Below are 18,587 nucleotides of genomic sequence, written 5' to 3' on the forward strand. Positions count from 1 at the left end.
CCATCTTCAGTTAACTCGTACCTCTTAAGCACAGCCTCCTTTACCTTCTCATAGTCTTGTGCATGTGTCTCTGACATGCGGTTGAATACATCCAGGGTCTTCCCTGTTAGTAGAGCGCTGAGCGTGGACGCCCATAGGTGTTCCTCCCAGTTGTTGGCCCGAGCAAAGCGCTCAAACCTTAGGAGGTACCCATCGCCTTTCTTTCCCGCAACCTCCGCTTGTTTTAGCTTAAGAACTTCCATCTAGAGCTCGTGCTTCCTCTGAGCATCGCGCTCTCTCGCCCGTTCATCTCTCTCAAGGGCTTGCTGTTTCTCAACAAACTCTAGAATGTATGGCCCTTCTAGCCCATCTCCTTCGCTTGTGCTATCAACACATCCATGACCACACAGGTTAGAGACTCCCTGCCTGCAGCAATGTACCGTCCCCTAGTAAAATTCAAAACAGATGTGCAACAAGCAAGTCTGTCCTCTCTGGGGAAGGGACCCTATGACTGCAACAATGTACTACCCCCTACAAATACAGTATAGAGTTCCCCAAATTCAGCCCAGATGTGATATGCTGACAAAACAACAGGCTTGTTATCTCTATCTTTTACAACCCCCACAACAGAAAGTCAACAGGAACAAACAACAGAAGGTCTATCCTGAATAATGATAAGAAAAACACCAACTGTTCGATTCAGCTAAAGTTATGTCGGAAGTCCTTTCTCTCTCTTAGTCCTAAACTGACAAAAGTCGAGTGTTCTACAATTCCACCGACGGGAAATTTCCCAGTTCCCACTCAAACTTATGTACTATTCTTGGCTGCTTCCTCGTCAGCACGGGTCCTCTTGCCTGGGTCCTGGAACGGAATCCTCCTGGAGTCTGCTCTTGGCCCCGAACCCCTGATCGACGCAGCCTTCTTCCCCGCCACGTGTATACGCATCTCCGCAGACACCCACGGACACAGCCACAGTGTCCGTTTCTGCAGGCTTCTCCAAACGGCACAGTTCTCCTAGTTCTGACAAAGTTCTCCTGGCCTTGACCCACCGATTCTTCAAGGTTTTCCGCTGATCCAAGCCGAACAACGCCAATGTGACAAGTTTCTATCCACAGAACAGACGGAACAACCCAAGATCTCGGTTCACACTTCTTTTATTCCACTCATGAACAATCCGGCCACTTCTCAGAACTCTCAGATACCATCTGACCCCGGTCACTGACACCGGACCTCTCCCCAGTTCTGGGCCCTACCATTATCTCAGGATGGGGGATGACACTTATCATGACAGGACAGTTAGTCAAGAAATAAAATAATGACAACACTGGCTTGCTATTTAAATTGGGACATTGGCTAGCAGTTCCATGTACAGTTCTATTTCGGTAAATACATCAAATTTCTATGATGCTTGTTAAACTCCACTTACCGAGGGTAAGTGGAGTGCTGTCGCTTGAAGTAAGTCGGATGTCGTCAGACGGTTCAGCTCTCATTGGGTGTTTCAGCCCTTATCCGTAACACCCTCCTGCTGTCGGGTCGGTAGTGGTGGCCAGCTCACTGCCCGTGCTCTTCCAGGCTTCCAGCATACCTCCTCTCTCCTGTTCCAAAGCCAGCATGAGGCTCTCTTTGCAGCCTCCCCCATCCTGCGAATAGCTACCTTCCTGTCCTTCCCTGCTATTCCTAGTGACGTCATCATCTTCCAAACTGACTGCGCTGGGAATCCTCTGCATCCAATCTCTATTGGGAACAGCCAAGACTGCCATCCTTTATCCCTACACTCCTGTAGCAGGTATTGGTATTTGTTCTTCTTTCTCTCATACGCTGAACAACTGAAGGGAAGTGCAGTCTCTTTCCCAAATCCACCTTCAGATCCCATGACTATGCCTTCTGCAAAATGTTGTTGACCGCGCTTGCTGTGACTCTTCTCCCCCTCTCTGACGAATGTAACTGCTGGACCGCGTCTCGTCTCCAAGTGGCCTTTTTTTCTTCCTCTCGACTTCAATGATGCTCGATATTGTAATCATAACTCTGTCGTGTCGCCACCGGTACCACCCCTGCGAGAGCGCTGTTTTACAACCGGACAGGATGTGGGCCATGGTACCTCTCTCGCCACAGAGCTTGCACTACAGACCCCCGGTCTAATTTCTGGTTACTCCGACAAGTAGACGCAAAAATCCCCAAAAGACATATCTCTAGACATACCAAGGATAATCTGGAGAAGACATTGGAAATCTAGATTCTTTTAGATACTGTAAGGTTGACTTTCCAAAACTGAAAGTTGTAGATAGTATTGTCTTGATTAGCCGAGGGATCGTATCTGATTGAAACTTCCTTGGATTTTTTGACTTTTTGATAGATATCTGAGTCCCCCTGCATAGTTTGATGATGTTCCTAGAAAAACCAGTACAGAAAAAAAAATAGAATTCTCTGACAGTTATTATAGTAATCTGTCCCTGCTATTGTTGTGGGCTGACAGACGATCTAATCATTTTATGGATTTAAGTAGTTATGGGGGCGCGGCCAATTCACCCCTCCAATTGCTGGACAGCTCACAGTAGGAGTAATCCCTTTACGACTTGACCAGGGTAAGATTTTCGCCGATTTAACTAGAGGTGCCAGTGGAATAGCTCATTCTCAAATGGGCGTGTATTTTTCAAAATTCGATTTCGGAACAGTCCATTTTGCATTGGGAGGGAGATAAAGTGAAGACACCGTAGAAGGGCAAAATGTACCACCAAAGATGGCATACCTATATGTTTCTTATAGGCATATCATAGCCCAAGCCTCACTTTGGTACATGACCCCCAGCTGACCCCGATAATTTAAAGATGGCCACCGTAACTGGAAATAGGTCTATAAGCACAATACCGGCTTTTGCTGCCTTGCTTCACAGGGTATTTTCAGGGTAAGGTACTCTCCAAGCAGAGGTTGGTGGGGACGATGTGACCTTTCTTATCATATGTCCCGTTTTTGTCCGCTCTCTCCGGGGAAAGCGGACAAAAAACGGCATATGTATGATAAACGTTCATAATCTTGCCAACCAACCTCTGCTTGGAGAGTACGGTAAGGATGATCAATCTACATTTCAGTTGGTGTTTGTTTTAAAGTGTTCTACCGTTGAGAACGTATTGGTTGCGCTTGAGAGTATTTAAACCAATAATGTAGGAATCGGGGATCGACAGAAAATCATGTGTCATCTTAGAACTAGTGGCTCGGGGGAAGGGGGTGGTTTTCTTTCTCACCTGCTGTTGTGCTTACTAAGAACGTATCTATCTATCATCTCTACCAATCTATATATTAATGTATTCGTATCTCTTTCTATATATACAAATATATCTAAATAATGTACTGAGTTTTTTCTGATGCTACATTGGACAACCAGTCGGGAAGGTGGCCGGATATGCACACCGCAAATATGGCGTTACCAGCTCTATCGCGCATGCGCACTTCCCATGACCCCAATGTTTGGCCGCAAAAGCAATATGGCCGACAAAAACCAGGAATTTGTGTTCCGGCCTTCATTCCAGCATAACATGATTCCAGCGGCAGCTGCAGGCTACTATACCCCATACATATTTAAGTGATTGGCAGTAAGAAAGAGGGCCTGCCATTCAGCAGGCACTAACGTGACATTTTGAGCCTCCACATCTGGAGGTTGTTTTCCCACTGGTACGAGGTGCGTGATCAGGGCTGGACACACTTCTTGTTGTTTCTCCCTGTTTTGTGCTAAGCTTGGCTCGACTCTTTCGCCCTGTTCTAGATAGTACAGATGTGACAGGTCATCCGTGCACTGTAGAATGCTGTAACATAAAAAAAAAAAAAACTTCTAAATCTGCTGGGGTCCGGTGAAATGGGAGCTCAGTGGTTTTCCATTTTTGGTCTGTTTGGTGCGAACCGGCTCTTGAGACCCGGTACCCTTCTCCCTACATACCTTATTTCCCTGTGCAAGCGAACCCAACAGGAGGATTCAGACGTGCGGCTAGTGCGGCTAATTCTTGAAATCACAAGAACATCGATGCAAACCACATGGAGGTAAAATGGACACTCACAAACCACCGGAGATTTGCGGTACAATGAACCCCAATGGAAACGGTTGGTAAGGGAGTAATTTTCACGTAACTTTTAAGGTAAGACAGGGAATTCTAAATCTATGAACATCAGTATTGTAATTCATCTCATATCAGGAATAAAAAGTTTTAAGTGACAAAGTATTAATTTATTATCAAAAAAAAGTTTGCAACATTAGCTCACCTAGTGCCTGTGCTCATCATTTTTAATACAACAACCTCAGAAAGAAATCCAACCTTGGCACTTAGAAATGTTATCATCATTTCCTTTTTGACCTGTATACCTCTTCATGGAGATCATCTGCAAAGACACCCCCAGTACTCTACAACACATATATGACAAGTAGGTCTTATTCATCACCCAGAGGGCTGCAATGTAGAAGAGAGATTCGTTAAGTCCATGTTGGGTTGGCACTTTGAGATCTAATCATGGTACATTTGAAGCCCCACTATGTAAGATTTCGGCGCAAAAAATGAACACATTCTTGTGAACAAATCTTAATGTGAATGGCAGGTACTGACATTTACAACCCCCTTTCAGCACATTTTCTTCATCATTTTGTCAATTTTTGGTGTTTGTGAACTGTACAAAACAAAACAAACTCCCAGACACCACCTCAATAGTAGATAAACAACAATATCCCATTGCACTGGAGGACCCCATGGTGGTCTAATCACTTACGAAAGGGGTAATGAACAAAAACATACAGTTGTTGTGAGCCGTTTAGATTTAGTTTATCAGAAAGATCACACTGTATGAAACAAAGTGGTTTTCGTTTGAAGCAAATTGGATGTTGTATGGCTGAGAAATTGTTAATTTCAGATTTCGGGTCTTTGTTTTCACGGGATTCGGTAAATAATCAATTTATCGTTTTTCATACTCACTGATTAATATAACAAATGGTTGTTAATCCTTTTTATCTTCAACAACTAGCATTTGCTACCATAGAAACCAGAATAAGTGACAGTGTATCCATGTGTGGTCATTTTCAAGTACCGACTATAAGTTATAGCTCTCAAGAAGAGAACATTACACAACCACCAATTCACCCTTGTAAGGCTTTATTGTGAACATATTCAAACATTTAGAAAATTAAGGCTGATGCGCTGGAGAAAGACATGAATCGTTAGCTGTGGTGATTGAATATGAAGAACAGAAGGAGGAAGCCTAATTATCCTTCATGAAACAATTAGGCCAGAGAACAAGGACACCTCATGGGAACCTACAGTAAACAGCCTCTGCACAGTGGACTTTCCTCTACTGAACAACTTCAGAGAGCAATTCTGATTCTCCGAGGAAGACATCGTGAAAAGTAAAGAACATTTTAGTCAAAGCTGGAAACAACACCTACAAGTTCAAGTTATTCATTCAGTGTTATAGGACACAATATTTTCTTTATATCGATTAGTAGGTGTAAAAGTTAGAGCTACATGTAAATGTATGTATGTAAGTATGTATGTAGCATCGGTACCCCCTTCATAACTGTCCCTTTTCCTGGAGTAAACTGCAATATTTGCATGTTTGGAAATCAGACAAACTGTCGTTTTGTTTCCTTGCGATGCTTAGACGATATAAGAAGTGCAGCTTCAGTCGTGTTTTCAATTTCAGCTTGTTTGATAGGTAGACCCACCCTTCGAACACCTTGTTCCGAATCATTAAAGATCCTGGAAGAAATCCTAAATCAAAAGATCCTGTTCATCCTTTTCTTTGTTAAAATAATGTGACAGCATTTGTGGATGCTTTAAATATCAGTCATAAGAAGATAATCATTGTTTTAAAAATTTCAGACAAATTGATAAAGCACCAATGTGATAAAGTCTATTGTGTAGCGTCCCAACCCCCTTGCCCAAATGTCCATTTAAAGTAATTACAAATGTTTGGAAGCCATGCTATACAGTCATTACTGATGGATTTTTCTGTAAAACATCTAGTAGATGAAATAGTGCCAAACGTTAGAAAGTGCCTGGGTGAAGAATAATACTATTAACCTTATTTTATAGATAAACAATAAAAAAGAGTTAGAATTGTTTGCAATAAATGAACAGAAAATGCCCACACATGGATATACTGTCATTTATTCTGGTTTTCTATGGTAGCAAATGCTAGTTGTTGAAGATAATAAGGATTAACAACCATTTGTTATTCCATCTTTGAATCAACAGTATGTAACCGTCCAAGTAGTTTTACAGTTGCAGCGTCCGTACCCCCCCAATGGTCCATCCATAGAAAACCCTGCATCGAACTTATAAAAGCTCATTGTGCGGAGATCCTTTAGGATAGTATGCCCAAAGCATGTACCTTTGAACTGGCAACAACAAATTTATAATATAATGAAGTTGAATTTTGGCCCCCAGTGGCAAGCTTGGGGTACATCTGATTGTGAAATAGCCGTTTACATTTCCCCGCAGATGATGCAAGCTGGAAAGACATATGTACCAATGGTTCTTACTACTTTTCCAAAAATCAGACATGTTTTTTATAATTCCGCGGAATTTTTGAATGGGACTAGGTATAACCATTAATTGACATAACATTCCCATATAAGTTACTATTGATTCTAACAATTTTTTTTCAAAAATCAGACATGCTTTTATAATTCCGGGGAATTTTTTTTTATATGGGTGGGTGTCAACAAGTATAGCGGTCAACTTAAGGTCAACTTCAAAACTGTATATTTTATCATCAAAATCATACATTAACTTCATATTCCCATATAAGTTGTAGGAATATACGTACTAATGATTCTAACTACTTTTTCCAAAAATCAGACATGGTTTTATAATTCCGGGGAATTTTGGAATGGGACTAGGTGTCAATGATATAACACCTGAAAAATAGGTCAAGTTCCAAAGTGTATATTCTGTAATCAAAATTATAAATTGACTTGAAATTTCTACATAACTTGGGGCTTGGGGACATATGTACTAATGATTCCAAGAACTTTTTTTTAAATCATACATGTGTTTATATTTCCAGTAAATTTTTGAATGCGACTAGGTGTCAATAATATAACACCTGAAAAGTAGGTCAAGTTCCAAAGTGTATATTTTGACATCAAAATCATGGATTGACTTGGCCTACAAAAGTTAGAGAGATATAAGCACTACTGATTTTCAGAACTTTTTTTCAAAATCAGACATGTTTTTATAATTCCGAGGAATTTTTTCAATGGGGGTAGGTGTCAATAATGCAACACCTGAAAAGTAGGTCAAGTTCCAAAGTCGAACTTTTGTCATCAAAATCATGGATTGACTTGATATTCCTACATAAGTTGGATAGATATAAGCACTACTGATTTTCAGAACTTTTTTCAAAATCAGATATGTTTTATATTTCTGGGGAATTTTTGAATGGGGCTGGGTGTCAACAACATTGGAGGTCAATTAAGGTCAACTTCCAAACTGTATATTTCTTCATTACCTGCATATATCAACATCAAATTTCCATGTCAGTAAGAGGGTTATATTGACTACTGATTCATGAAATTTTGACAATATTTACATTGGTTGATCACATTCTGGGAGATGTTGACATGAACACACTCCAGCAAAGTGGGGAGGGGGGCTAATGGACATAATGACAACTTGCCAAGTCATTTTTTCACGATCGGCTGGGCTGATTGACTTCTATGTGTATGTAGGGTCTATCTAGCTGTGACAAAACGTTGAATTCAAATGTAGCTACGTATATCTATAATCATTTAGGACTCTGTTTAAAACCTCCAAAGGGCAAAATATGCTGTAACTGGAGATAGAAAACGCGAAAGAAGGGCAACGGGCATTTTACGAAGTACACCTGTCGTGAGAAGTGGAACACGACTATATCCCCTGTCCATACGCACCTTCCATATGTCCGCACACTGCTGAATAAAATAAAATTAGATAACATAAAATAACTAGATAACATAAACATAATAACATAAGCCAAATAAATACCTTGACATACTGAACTGATAACGGAACATGATGAAATAAGATCAAAATAGAAATCAGGATTTGGATTTGCATATCAATTTGAAATCATATCAATAGATAATTGAAGAAAACTAAATAATAATAACTTTATTGCACAACAATTGTACAAGGTACAAAGTATGGCATTCACTGGTACATGGATAACATTCTATTAGGCTAACCAATATATACATAATAGATCACTGAAATTCAAACACTATTGATCACTGAAATTCAAACACTATTGAGCTCTCTTTTATACATAGTTTTGAAACAATTGATTGAGCCTGCATCCTTGTCTTGTGGCGGCAGCGAATTCCACAGAACCTCGCCAGAGAAGAAAAACGATCTCTTCTTATACTGTAGGCGTGCTTTAGGTAGTTGAACCCCCCTGTATACTGAAGCGGGTGTTGTGTGTATGAGTATGGGCAGAGGTTGTGAATAACTGGGAGATGTGTGGGGGTGAGATATCATTCAGTGCCTTGTTCATTAGGACGGCCTTAGCTCTTTTGTGGTGCTGCTCTACTGTGGCCCAGCCTAGTGCGTTCAGAACGGTTGCACTGGGAGTGTAGCGATCGCACCCTAACATTACCCGACCTGCTCTGTTCTGCAACTTCTGGAGTTTGTCTAAGTACGCCTTACCTCCCTGGTCCCAAACACTGCTGCAATACTGTATGTGGGGGAGAAACAAAGTGTTGTATATTGCTAGCACCGCTTGCCTGTTTATGTATGGGCTGTAGCATTTCATGATTCCAATAGTCTAGAGAGCATATTGGCGATAAACCACTGCACTAGCCGGTTTGAGTCTTTCTGGATTGTTTCCTTAATTGTTTGTATGTTGTGGTGTGCGAAATATACAATGGTATCTCTGCATGCATGGCCACTTTACATGACCGTATGCAGTTAGGCAAATCATTTATATATACAATTAAAAGAAGAGGTCCAAGAATGAACCGCTGCGGAACGCCACAGGTCACATGAGATGTTTCGGATAAGGCTGAGTTGAGGCAGGTACGCTGCAACCTCCCAGTTAAGTAAGATTTGAATCATCTACAGGACACATCGTCGGGACCGTAGGCTTTTAGTTTACTCAACATAATGTCATGATTTAGGGTATCAAAGGCCCTGGACAGGTCACTAAAGATCACACCGGTTTGTTGTTTTTTGTCGATTGATTCTATCCAGTCCTCGGTTACAAAATGCTGGGCAGTCTCACAAGAATGACGCTTTCTGAAGCCTGACTGACACTGTGAGAGGAGTCGGAACAGGTAAAGGTAGCCATATAACTGATTGTGAACAGTCCGTTCTAGTATTTTGGAAATGCCAGGCAGGACAGACACTGTGCGATAATTACTTGGCATGGTCTTGTCCCCTTTCTTGTGGATGGGCATAACTTTGGCCATCTTCCACTTTGCTGAAAACTCGCCTGTGGTCAGGGACTTGTTAAAAAGGTTTGTAAGCCATGGGGAAAGGATTTGTGCTCCTGATTTCAGGAGTTTATTTTCAATACTGTCCATGCCAGTGGCTTTTTTTTACATTCAGCGTTGGTAACTGTTCAGTGACAGCCTCTACTGCAATTGTTGTGAAACTAAAAGTGTTGCTTGTCTCGTTTACAAACTGTGTAGATGAAAAGGGCGAGACAGTCCCTGAGAGTGTGCTGCACAGGTCCTGAATGACTTTCTGAAAGAACTCATTGAAAATTTCAGCCATCCCTTTGCTGTCAGAGATACTCTGCCCTTTGTGTTCCGAGTAGGTAACGGTGTTTCGTGTTTTGTCGGGTAGTAGTATACGTATGGCCTTCCAAACCCCAGTCTGGTCCCCTTCTGAACCCTGAATTACTGATTGAGCTGCATGCTCTTTTTCAGCCTTGCGGCATAAGTAATTCACATTGTTTTTCATTGCCTTGTAGTTAGTCATGTCACTTGGGCTACCTGAGCGTTTCGCTTTCTTGTACATATTGTCCCTAAGTGTGATGAGTTCGCGAAGGTGTACCTCTGATTTTACATTTAGAACCTCTCCGAAAATTTTAGTCTCTAACTAAGCTCCTTGCATACTAAACATCTAAAAGTACATGCATCCACATCAACTGCGCATTTTCGAATATTTTTCATGTTCATTTCCTGTGTCCTTGAAAGTGTGGTTACTTGTATGGCAATTTGTCAAACTAGCCACATCCCCTTTCACACAAACATTTGAGGAACACTGGAAGGCGTCACAATCAAAACAAAATAAATCAGGTACCATCGTAAAACAGAAATGATACAGAGACCTCTAACGTCAGCTAGCCGTGTCTAACGGAAGACTGATTTCATAGCGATTACTTAGGTCCTGCATTTGAAGAATTAGAATTATGTAGTGCCTAGCAAATTATTACCTGATAAAACTGTCCGGTATCTTACAAACCAGTCTTCGTAAATGTCCTCCTAGCAAAGGTGCGTCCACTTCTCCTCCGCAAGCAGAGAAGGGAGCAAAGTGGTTTCACACCAGGCCGCTCCACCGTAGACAGAATCTTAGCCCTCCGTCTACTGGCCGAGAAGAGAAGGTAATACAGAAAACGCCTCTTCGCTGCCGATGTCGACCTCAAACAGGCGTTTGACTATGTGGACCATCTCTGTGGAAGATCCTCAAGATCACTGGTGTTCCGACCAAGCTGAAAAAGCTGCTGTCATTCATCTACTCCGAAACCTCCTCCTGCGTGAGAGTGAATGGGAAAATGTCGGAGAGCTTTACCATCAACATTGGCGTCCGCCAGGGCTGCGTGCTAGCCCCGACAGTCTTCAACACAGCCACCGACTACGTCATGGGAAGAACTGTGGCCCTGTGCGACTGTGGTGCCAGTTTCGGTGACATCACCATCACTGACCTGGACTATGCCGACGACGTGGCAATCCTGATGATCAGCTGGGAAAAGATTAAGGTCAAGTCTCTCAGTGACTACTAGACTCCCCCAGCTGCCTTGGTGATCAAAACGCACCGTGTGGAACCAGTTGACAAGTTCTGCTATCTCGGGGGGACCATAACGTCCGACTGCAAGTGTAACGTTGACATCAACCTCCGCATCGGTCGTGCGTCCTCTGCCATGGCCAACCTGGACCGAGTGTGGTGCAGTAGAAGGATTTCCCACAGGAGCCCGCCTCCCTACTTAGGGAATCCCCCCACCCACCTGGGCGCGGCCCAGAGGGAGGCCCAGACGGACTTGGACCGACCAAATCTACAGAGACCTGCAGGCAGTCGGCCACACCATCGCCATTGCCTGGGTGACAGCGCAGAACAGGACGGCTTGGAGAAGGGTTTGCCGAGGCGCCACGCTCCCTTTGGGAGCAAGCGGACCTGAGTGAGTGAGTGAGTATCTTACAAAGTAAATGTTACTGAACCGTTGGTTCTTGAGTTATAATAATTAGTTTCAGAGGAGAACGTAGTTTGCCGAAGACTCTACCCTTAGTGTACCCTACTGCACTCTAACATACTTTTAATTTGATATACAAGTCCGACAAACAGAAAAATGAGTGGTCGATTGACATTTCAAACTTTGAACACAACAAAACGCAATACAAGTATACGTAATGTAACCATGAAATCAATTCTATTTATGTATTAATTAAATGTAAGATAACCATTATTTACTACAGATGTAAAAAAAAAATCAGCTTGATGTTCTGGTCAATCAATTAACAGTAGCAATAACACTTAATAATACAGCAATATTATTTGATAATAACTTTAAAGAAGCGTTAAAAGTGTGCAAACACACCGGAAAAAGAAGCATGCCTACGAACAGTATCAAAAGTTTGAAAAAAAAAGCTACATTATCTTGAAAATCGGGATTTAACGTCCATGCTGAATTCTTTTTGGGGAAGCCGGGAAATAGTTTATTTCTGGTCCATGTATTTACCGAAATACACGAAATACACAACCGAAATACACGAAGAACACAGGAAGATGAATAAAATCTACAAAATCTACAATCTACAGTATGGCGTGATAAAATAACATCACATGTTCACATCGGCATGTGAAAGGATTCCAGTCATGGTGACCTTGAATCCTGCTCTGATTGCTTGAATGGATTCAGGCTACCGGGAAGCTTTTCTTGACCAGAAGTTAATTCGTAATTCCAGGTATGGTTTCACCAGTAGCAGACAACTTCGCTCACTCTGCGGCAAAGTACAATGTCCTAGGGGTGCAGGTATCCAATGATCTCAAGTTCTAAGTATCCCATTTTTTCAGCTTCTGCTCCCATTTCTCGGAGCGATCCTAGTTTTTTTTCCCCAAAAAACTTTCTCGTTTGAGAGGAGTTTCTCCCTTTTATTTTCTGGATTTTGGGAGTGGCCTTGGTCCAAATAAGGCTAAACGACACCAAAATCTTCAACCCTGATTGGAAATATGTAAATTTGAATTAATAACTTCTGCAAAATTCCGGAACTCAATTGACAATTGAATGACAGATCGTGCGATTTTACCTTCTGACCAGTTTAGCTTCGCAATAAGAGGCCTCTTGGAGTAAGGACCCCAAGGTCAGTTCGGCGGGTTCGTGAACTTTTGCCTCGGTCAACCCCCAAACTATATATCCCCCTGAGTTTCAATGGGCAAGGCCTGGCCAAACCTCCTAACAGTCTGTTTAAATCTACCTGTCAAAAGTTTCTGGACTATACCACCGCAGAAAGAAGGAAGAAGTAACAGGTGCCATGCAACTTTAGTACATTGTGCACCTTGAAAATGGTCATCACACATTCATTCTACAACAGTAAGCGTTGGAACAACTCTTCATCACTGCTACAATTTCATACAGCGATCCGGTTACTTAAGAAACAGGAAACATCCCTTAGATAGTCTAACATTGGAGTTCTCTAGCAATTCACAATGGTAGTCTAGATTCAGCCCCCGACCGTGCTCATTATCAACATTTCAACTACACCTTCTTGCTACCGATAGGGCCCAAGAGCAGTCTCCCAAGGTGACCGAGATATCGGACGTGGGTACCTTAGTACCTTAGTTCCTCCCGTGCCTTTGAGGCACATCGGGCCGTCCTTCTCCACCTTCCTCGGTTCTGTGCTTCCCTTTTGGCTCTATGCCAGGAGCTTCCCATGCTTTGGAGGTCTTTTTCCACGTTTGTCTGCGTCAGCCTTGGCCTTCCCCTACTTCTTCTTCCGCCGTGTGGCTTCCATTCCAAGATATTCTTCGCTGTTCTGTTTTCTTCCATTCGCAGGACATGTCCTAGCCATCTTAGTCTTCTCTCCCTTACAATGTCTGCCACTTCTCTCTGCTTTGTTCTGTGGTAAACCTCTTTGTTCGTTATTCCATCTCTGTATAAGATCCCCAGTATTTTCCTTAGACATCTTGTGTGGAAGGCATTCAGGCGCTTTTGGTCTGCTGCGTATATCTGCCATGTTTCGCTCCCATGCAGCAGTATTGACAGTACTGTTTCTTTGTATATCCTTAATTTGTTCTGTAGACTTAGCACTCCATTTTTCAGCACTTTTTGTATTTTCCTAAAGGCTGAGCTGGCTTTCCCAATTCTTGTCATGATCTCCTTGTGACTATGCCCATTTGCTGTGATCGTGCTTCCCAAGTAGGTGAACGAGTCTGTCACCTTAACTGCTGTATCTTCGATTTTTATGTTTGGCGGGGCGGCTGCTCTGTTGGGTTAAGACAGCCCAGGCTCGAAAATTCGTGTTCGAGTTCGGCCGCGTGCATGGCCAGCAGTGCGGCCAAACCCGAACCCGGTTCGAAATGTTCCACTACGAAGCATTTCGGGGAGCGCAAGGTCCATAGTACTACACAATCATATATCTCATCTCAGGTGTACCTATAAGTACAAAATTGTTTTATAGGTCATGATTTTGATTGTATTACATTCTAAATGTTTGAATCAAATGGTTTGGAAGTTGTCTCCTCCACGAATGTTGCATGAGCCGGGCCGAGTCCTACTAGCGCTGTTCTGACGGAGGTGTTCCAAATAGAACAGGGGGTTCCATATGTTCGATATGGTGTTCGAAGGGAACGGCCGTTACGTCACAGGTGTTGGATTTCGTGGGAGACAACGAGCTGCTTGTGTGGGATTTGGGTTTTGACTTTTACGCAATTACGCGCAGCTCAAAACAACAGATCTGGTATTTGGAGTAATCAAATATTACTTTTTATCGCTTTCTTATCAAAATAGTCCACAGCTATTTTGCACAGTTTTTTTTTTCAACTGGAGAGAATTTTTCACAAAGATATGACCCAAAAAAAGCCGTTTCTGATGTTTATGGCCCAAAAAAATAATGTAATAGTCATTTTAAACAAAATAGCCTCGGACAAAAATGATTTGTATGTGGTTAGCTCTCTTTTTGTAAAATATCACGATGAAAGGTGGTGTTACCGCCTGCGCGCGTAAACCCATGAAATACACAGCTTTTTTTAACCAAAATGTCTTTTTCTAACCCAAAATTCAGCAGTAGAAAAACTAAAGTTACCTTAATTCAATGTGTTTTTAGTAGGTCTAAAACTGCGTGATGTTTCGTCGTGGTGCGACAAGGCTATCAAAAGTTACAGAATATGTATTGATATGTATGGAATAATACTTCCTGGGCCGCCTTAACCCAACTGAGTGTGTTGATGACCCTGACCCGGTCCCCCGAAAGTGCGAAATGGAACGAAATGGAACGAAATGGAACGTAATGGAACGAAATGGAACGAAATGGAACGAAATGGAACGAACTAAAATATATGTAACATTGTGAAATGAAATACCAGTAGAACGCGAAATATAAGGAACGTTGTAACATTTACAGTAGACGGGAACAGGAATCAAATACATAATATAACTTGTTTTGTTTCTTGAATCTGTTTGATAATAGTAAATACAACGTTTTTGCCGCGTTTGTGTGGCTACATTCTTCCCTGAAAATGGGGGCTGCGTGCAAGGAGCTCGGTCGCTCTTCCTTAATTTTACCAACGATCTGCAAATGAACTGCTGAAAATAGCAGGGAAAACAAGCAAACGGAACTGAGTATCGAAGTAAGGACTAGATTATGCAGAAGTTAGTGGTAACATAATTCGCCAAGAGGGCATGAGGCAAGAGTAATAGCGTGTTTGTGTGTTGCAAATGGAGCCCCGCATGAAAATGAACCGCCACTGTTGCCAGCGCACCGGAACTGTGCACGTGGGCCTGCTACCGACAGGTTGAATCAAACTCCGACTTCCCAGTTTTATTTACATACGGTTTTAGTCCATAACTAGTACGTAGCATATGCACATATGCGCAACAATGATTTTCATACAACCAATTGTTCGGCTGGTCGGCTGTGGGAGAATCGACCCCTCCGTTAATGATATGCAAATGCAGCTCAGTGCTGCCTCACCAATGTGACATTTCACACTCCATTCAATCACGGACGTGGACTGGGAACTACCTCTGGAGACATTTCTACTTCCTTGTTAACCACAAAACAATGGGAGGGTGTGAACGAGCAGGAAATGTATTTCACGGTTCTCACAACACGCGAACACGCTGTATAGATAATGGAATTACGCTTGCCCCATGCCCTCTTGGTGAATTCTGAAATGCAATGTTACCACCAATTTCTGTATAATCTAGTCCTTACTTAGATACTCACTTCCGTTAGCTTGTTTTCCCTGCTATTTTCAGCAGTTCATTTGCAGATAGTTTGTAAAATCAAGGAAGAGCGACCGAGCTCTTTGCACGCGGCGCCCCCATTTTCAGGGAAGAATCCAGCCAAAAACGTTGTATTCAATATTATCAAATAGATTCGAGAAATAAAACACGTTATATTATGTATTTACTTCCTGTTCCTGTGAATGTAACAACGTTCCTTATATTTCGCGTTCTACTGGTATTTCATTTCATAATGTTACATACGTTCCATTTCGTTCCATTTCGTTCCATTTCGTTCCATTTCGTTCCATTTCGTTCCATTTCGTTCCATTTCGTTCCATTTCGTTCCATTTCGTTCCATTGCGTTCCATTGCGTTCCATTGCGTTCCATTGCGTTCCATTTTGCACTTTCGGGGGACCCCATGACCTCGCATTTTTTGGCGTTGAATTTCAGCCCTACTCTTCCTGCTGTTTCTCCTGTGCCGTCTGTTGCCTGCTGTAGCCCATCTTCACTGTTTTCTATGAGGGCTATATCGTCAGCGAAATCTTTGTCGAACAGGAGATCGTTTGTCCCTTGTATTGGTATCCCACACTTGTTCTTCTCTACCTTTTTCAAAACCCAGTCTATGGTAGTTATAAATAGGAGTGGTGACAAAACACACCCTTGTCGAACTCCTGTGTGTACTTCAAACTTCTCGGTGTTCTGGCTTCCAACACGTACAATACAGCTGGTATCGTTGTATATCGCTTGCAACAAGGTAATGATCTTGGCAGGGATCCCATACGTTTTCAATATATACCACATGCTGTCCCTGTTAATGCTATCAAAAGCTTTTGGAAGTCTATAAAATGCATAAGCAGTGGCGTGTTGAACTCAAGACTTTTTTCAACGGCTCTTCTCAAGGTGAAGATGGCGTCAACACAAGCTCTTCCTGGTCTAAATCCATATTGCTGCTCTCTTATTTTCTTGTTGATTTCATCCTTGATTCTATTCAGAATAACTATGCTTAGAACTTTGCTTGGTAGGGACAGAAGAGTTATTCCTCTCCAGTTTGAACAGTTACTGAGGTCTCCTTTCTTAGGCAGAGGGATTATTGTTCCTATTTTCCAGTCATTAGGTAGGGTCTCATTCTTCCAAATGTTGTTGCATAGCACTGGTAGCATCTGTCTTATGCCTTTTCCGCCATACTTGAGCATTTCAGGATGAATTCGGTCTTCACCAGGGGCTTTGTTGTTTTTCAGTTTTCTTATTGCTTTCTCTATTTCTTCTTCTGTTATGTCATTACAGTTTATGTCGAGTTCCTCTATGTTTTCATCGTTGTCATCGTCATCATTCTCTAAGGGAGGCCCAGTTAGATTGGGCTGGTTAAGAACTTCTTCAAATTGCTCTTTACACCTTTCTAGTACTTCTTCTTCGCTCTTTAGTGTTTCTCCATCTTTACTCTTTATCGGCACCTGTTTCTTTGCTGAACCACCTCCGAGTTCCTTCAGTATTCTAAATGTGGTTCTGGTGTCATTTTTCTGTGCTGCATCTTCTGCTTCCTGTTTTTTTTTCCATAAACCATTTCCTTTTATCATGTCGTGCGCTTGACTTAACCTTTTTTCCAGGTTGGTATACTCCGCTCTGAGTCTTGTCTTCCTTTCGTTGTTATGTTGTTGGCATATTTCAAGTTTCTATGTCTTTCTTTCGTCTATTAGATCCCATGTTTTGTCTGAGATCCAAGCTTCCTTCTTTGTGCCCCTTCTTCTTCCTATAGTTTCCTCTGCACTTTCTGTACTGGCCTCCTTGAGCATTTGCCATTGTTCTTCAACATCTGTGCTTATCTTCTCTTTGTGCTTAAGGGCATCGAACCTGTTCTGGACCTTGCACGCATACATGTCACTCATATCCTTGTCTTTCAGTTTTTCTGCTGCAAATGGTTTTGGTTTTATTACTTTTTAAGCTCTTTTCTTGAGTTTGATCTTTATCTTTGAAAGAAGCATGTGATGGTCTGAACCTATGTCTGCTCCCCTCTGTACTCGTGTGTCATGGATCCATGTTGCCCAACGTTTGTTGATGCATACAGAGTCTATCTCGCTTTCTGTTTTCCATCTGGAGATTTCCATGTTGCCTTATGGATCCTTTTGTGTTTGAAGTAGGTATTCGTTATTTGCAGATTATTTCTTTGGCAAAACTCTAGCATTCTCTGGCCATTATCGTTTGCCTCTGCACTTCCATGTGGACCTAAGATATTTTCCCATCCTGTTCTGTCCTTAGGTAGCTTGGCGTTAAAGTCGCCCATGACAATGGTCATGTCACATTTGGGAGTATTGTCAAGGGTCGTTTGCAGCTGTTCGTAGAAGTTATCTTTACTCCGGACGTGGGTACCGGAGGTACATGTCACTCAAACAAGATCGGGGGGTGTTGGCTGTGATTCTGGTCATGTAACAAGAGACAAAGTTATGATAGAACAATACAAGAATAGACCTTTGGCAACAAGTCTCAAGGTGCGGCGACTTGTTTACAAGTATAGATTGTCCACTAGCGGGAGTTATAACAACAGCGGATCTGACCTTTGACACGAAGTCAACGTAAGTTGCCGCGGGGTCAACCTCGTGAAAACGGAGGCAGTTTCAGTCCCTGGAGCGAGTAGAGTTTCACAGCTGTCCGCATCGTGTCGCTATCGATTGACGTCACACTAATTATTTTAGCCTAGGGAGCGACTGGTTGAGAGTCTCATCTAATACGGGTCATTGCAAAGTGCCGTTTCAATAAGGATAGTGACTAATGGATATTAACTTAAGTTAATTGTCTGGTACGGACAGCGTAGCCAATACAAATCCTCTGGTACGGACAGTGTAGCCGTTACAGATCCTCCGGTACGGACAGTGTAGCCGTTACAGATCCTCCGGTACGGACAGCGTAGCCGTTACAGATCCTCCGGTACGGACAGCGTAGCCAATACAGATCCTCCGGTACGGACAGTGTAGCCGTTACAGATCCTCCGGTACGG

General features: G+C 42.4%; 1 protein-coding gene across 1 annotated transcript in view; it reads right to left on the reverse strand.

Moving 5' to 3' along the window:
- LOC136435847 (GDP-L-fucose synthase-like) overlaps positions 1-1,956 on the reverse strand; it is a 39,546-nt gene extending 37,590 nt beyond the window's left edge. The window contains exon 1 of the mRNA XM_066429561.1: positions 795-1,956. Within this exon, the coding sequence (XP_066285658.1) occupies positions 795-924 (130 nt within the window). The 5' untranslated portion in view covers positions 925-1,956. The remainder of the gene's footprint in view (positions 1-794) is intronic.
- Positions 1,957-18,587: the final 16,631 nt, after the last annotated feature.

This window comes from Branchiostoma lanceolatum, chromosome 5 (assembly GCF_035083965.1).
Source record: "Branchiostoma lanceolatum isolate klBraLanc5 chromosome 5, klBraLanc5.hap2, whole genome shotgun sequence".
Classification (NCBI taxonomy): domain Eukaryota; kingdom Metazoa; phylum Chordata; class Leptocardii; order Amphioxiformes; family Branchiostomatidae; genus Branchiostoma; species Branchiostoma lanceolatum.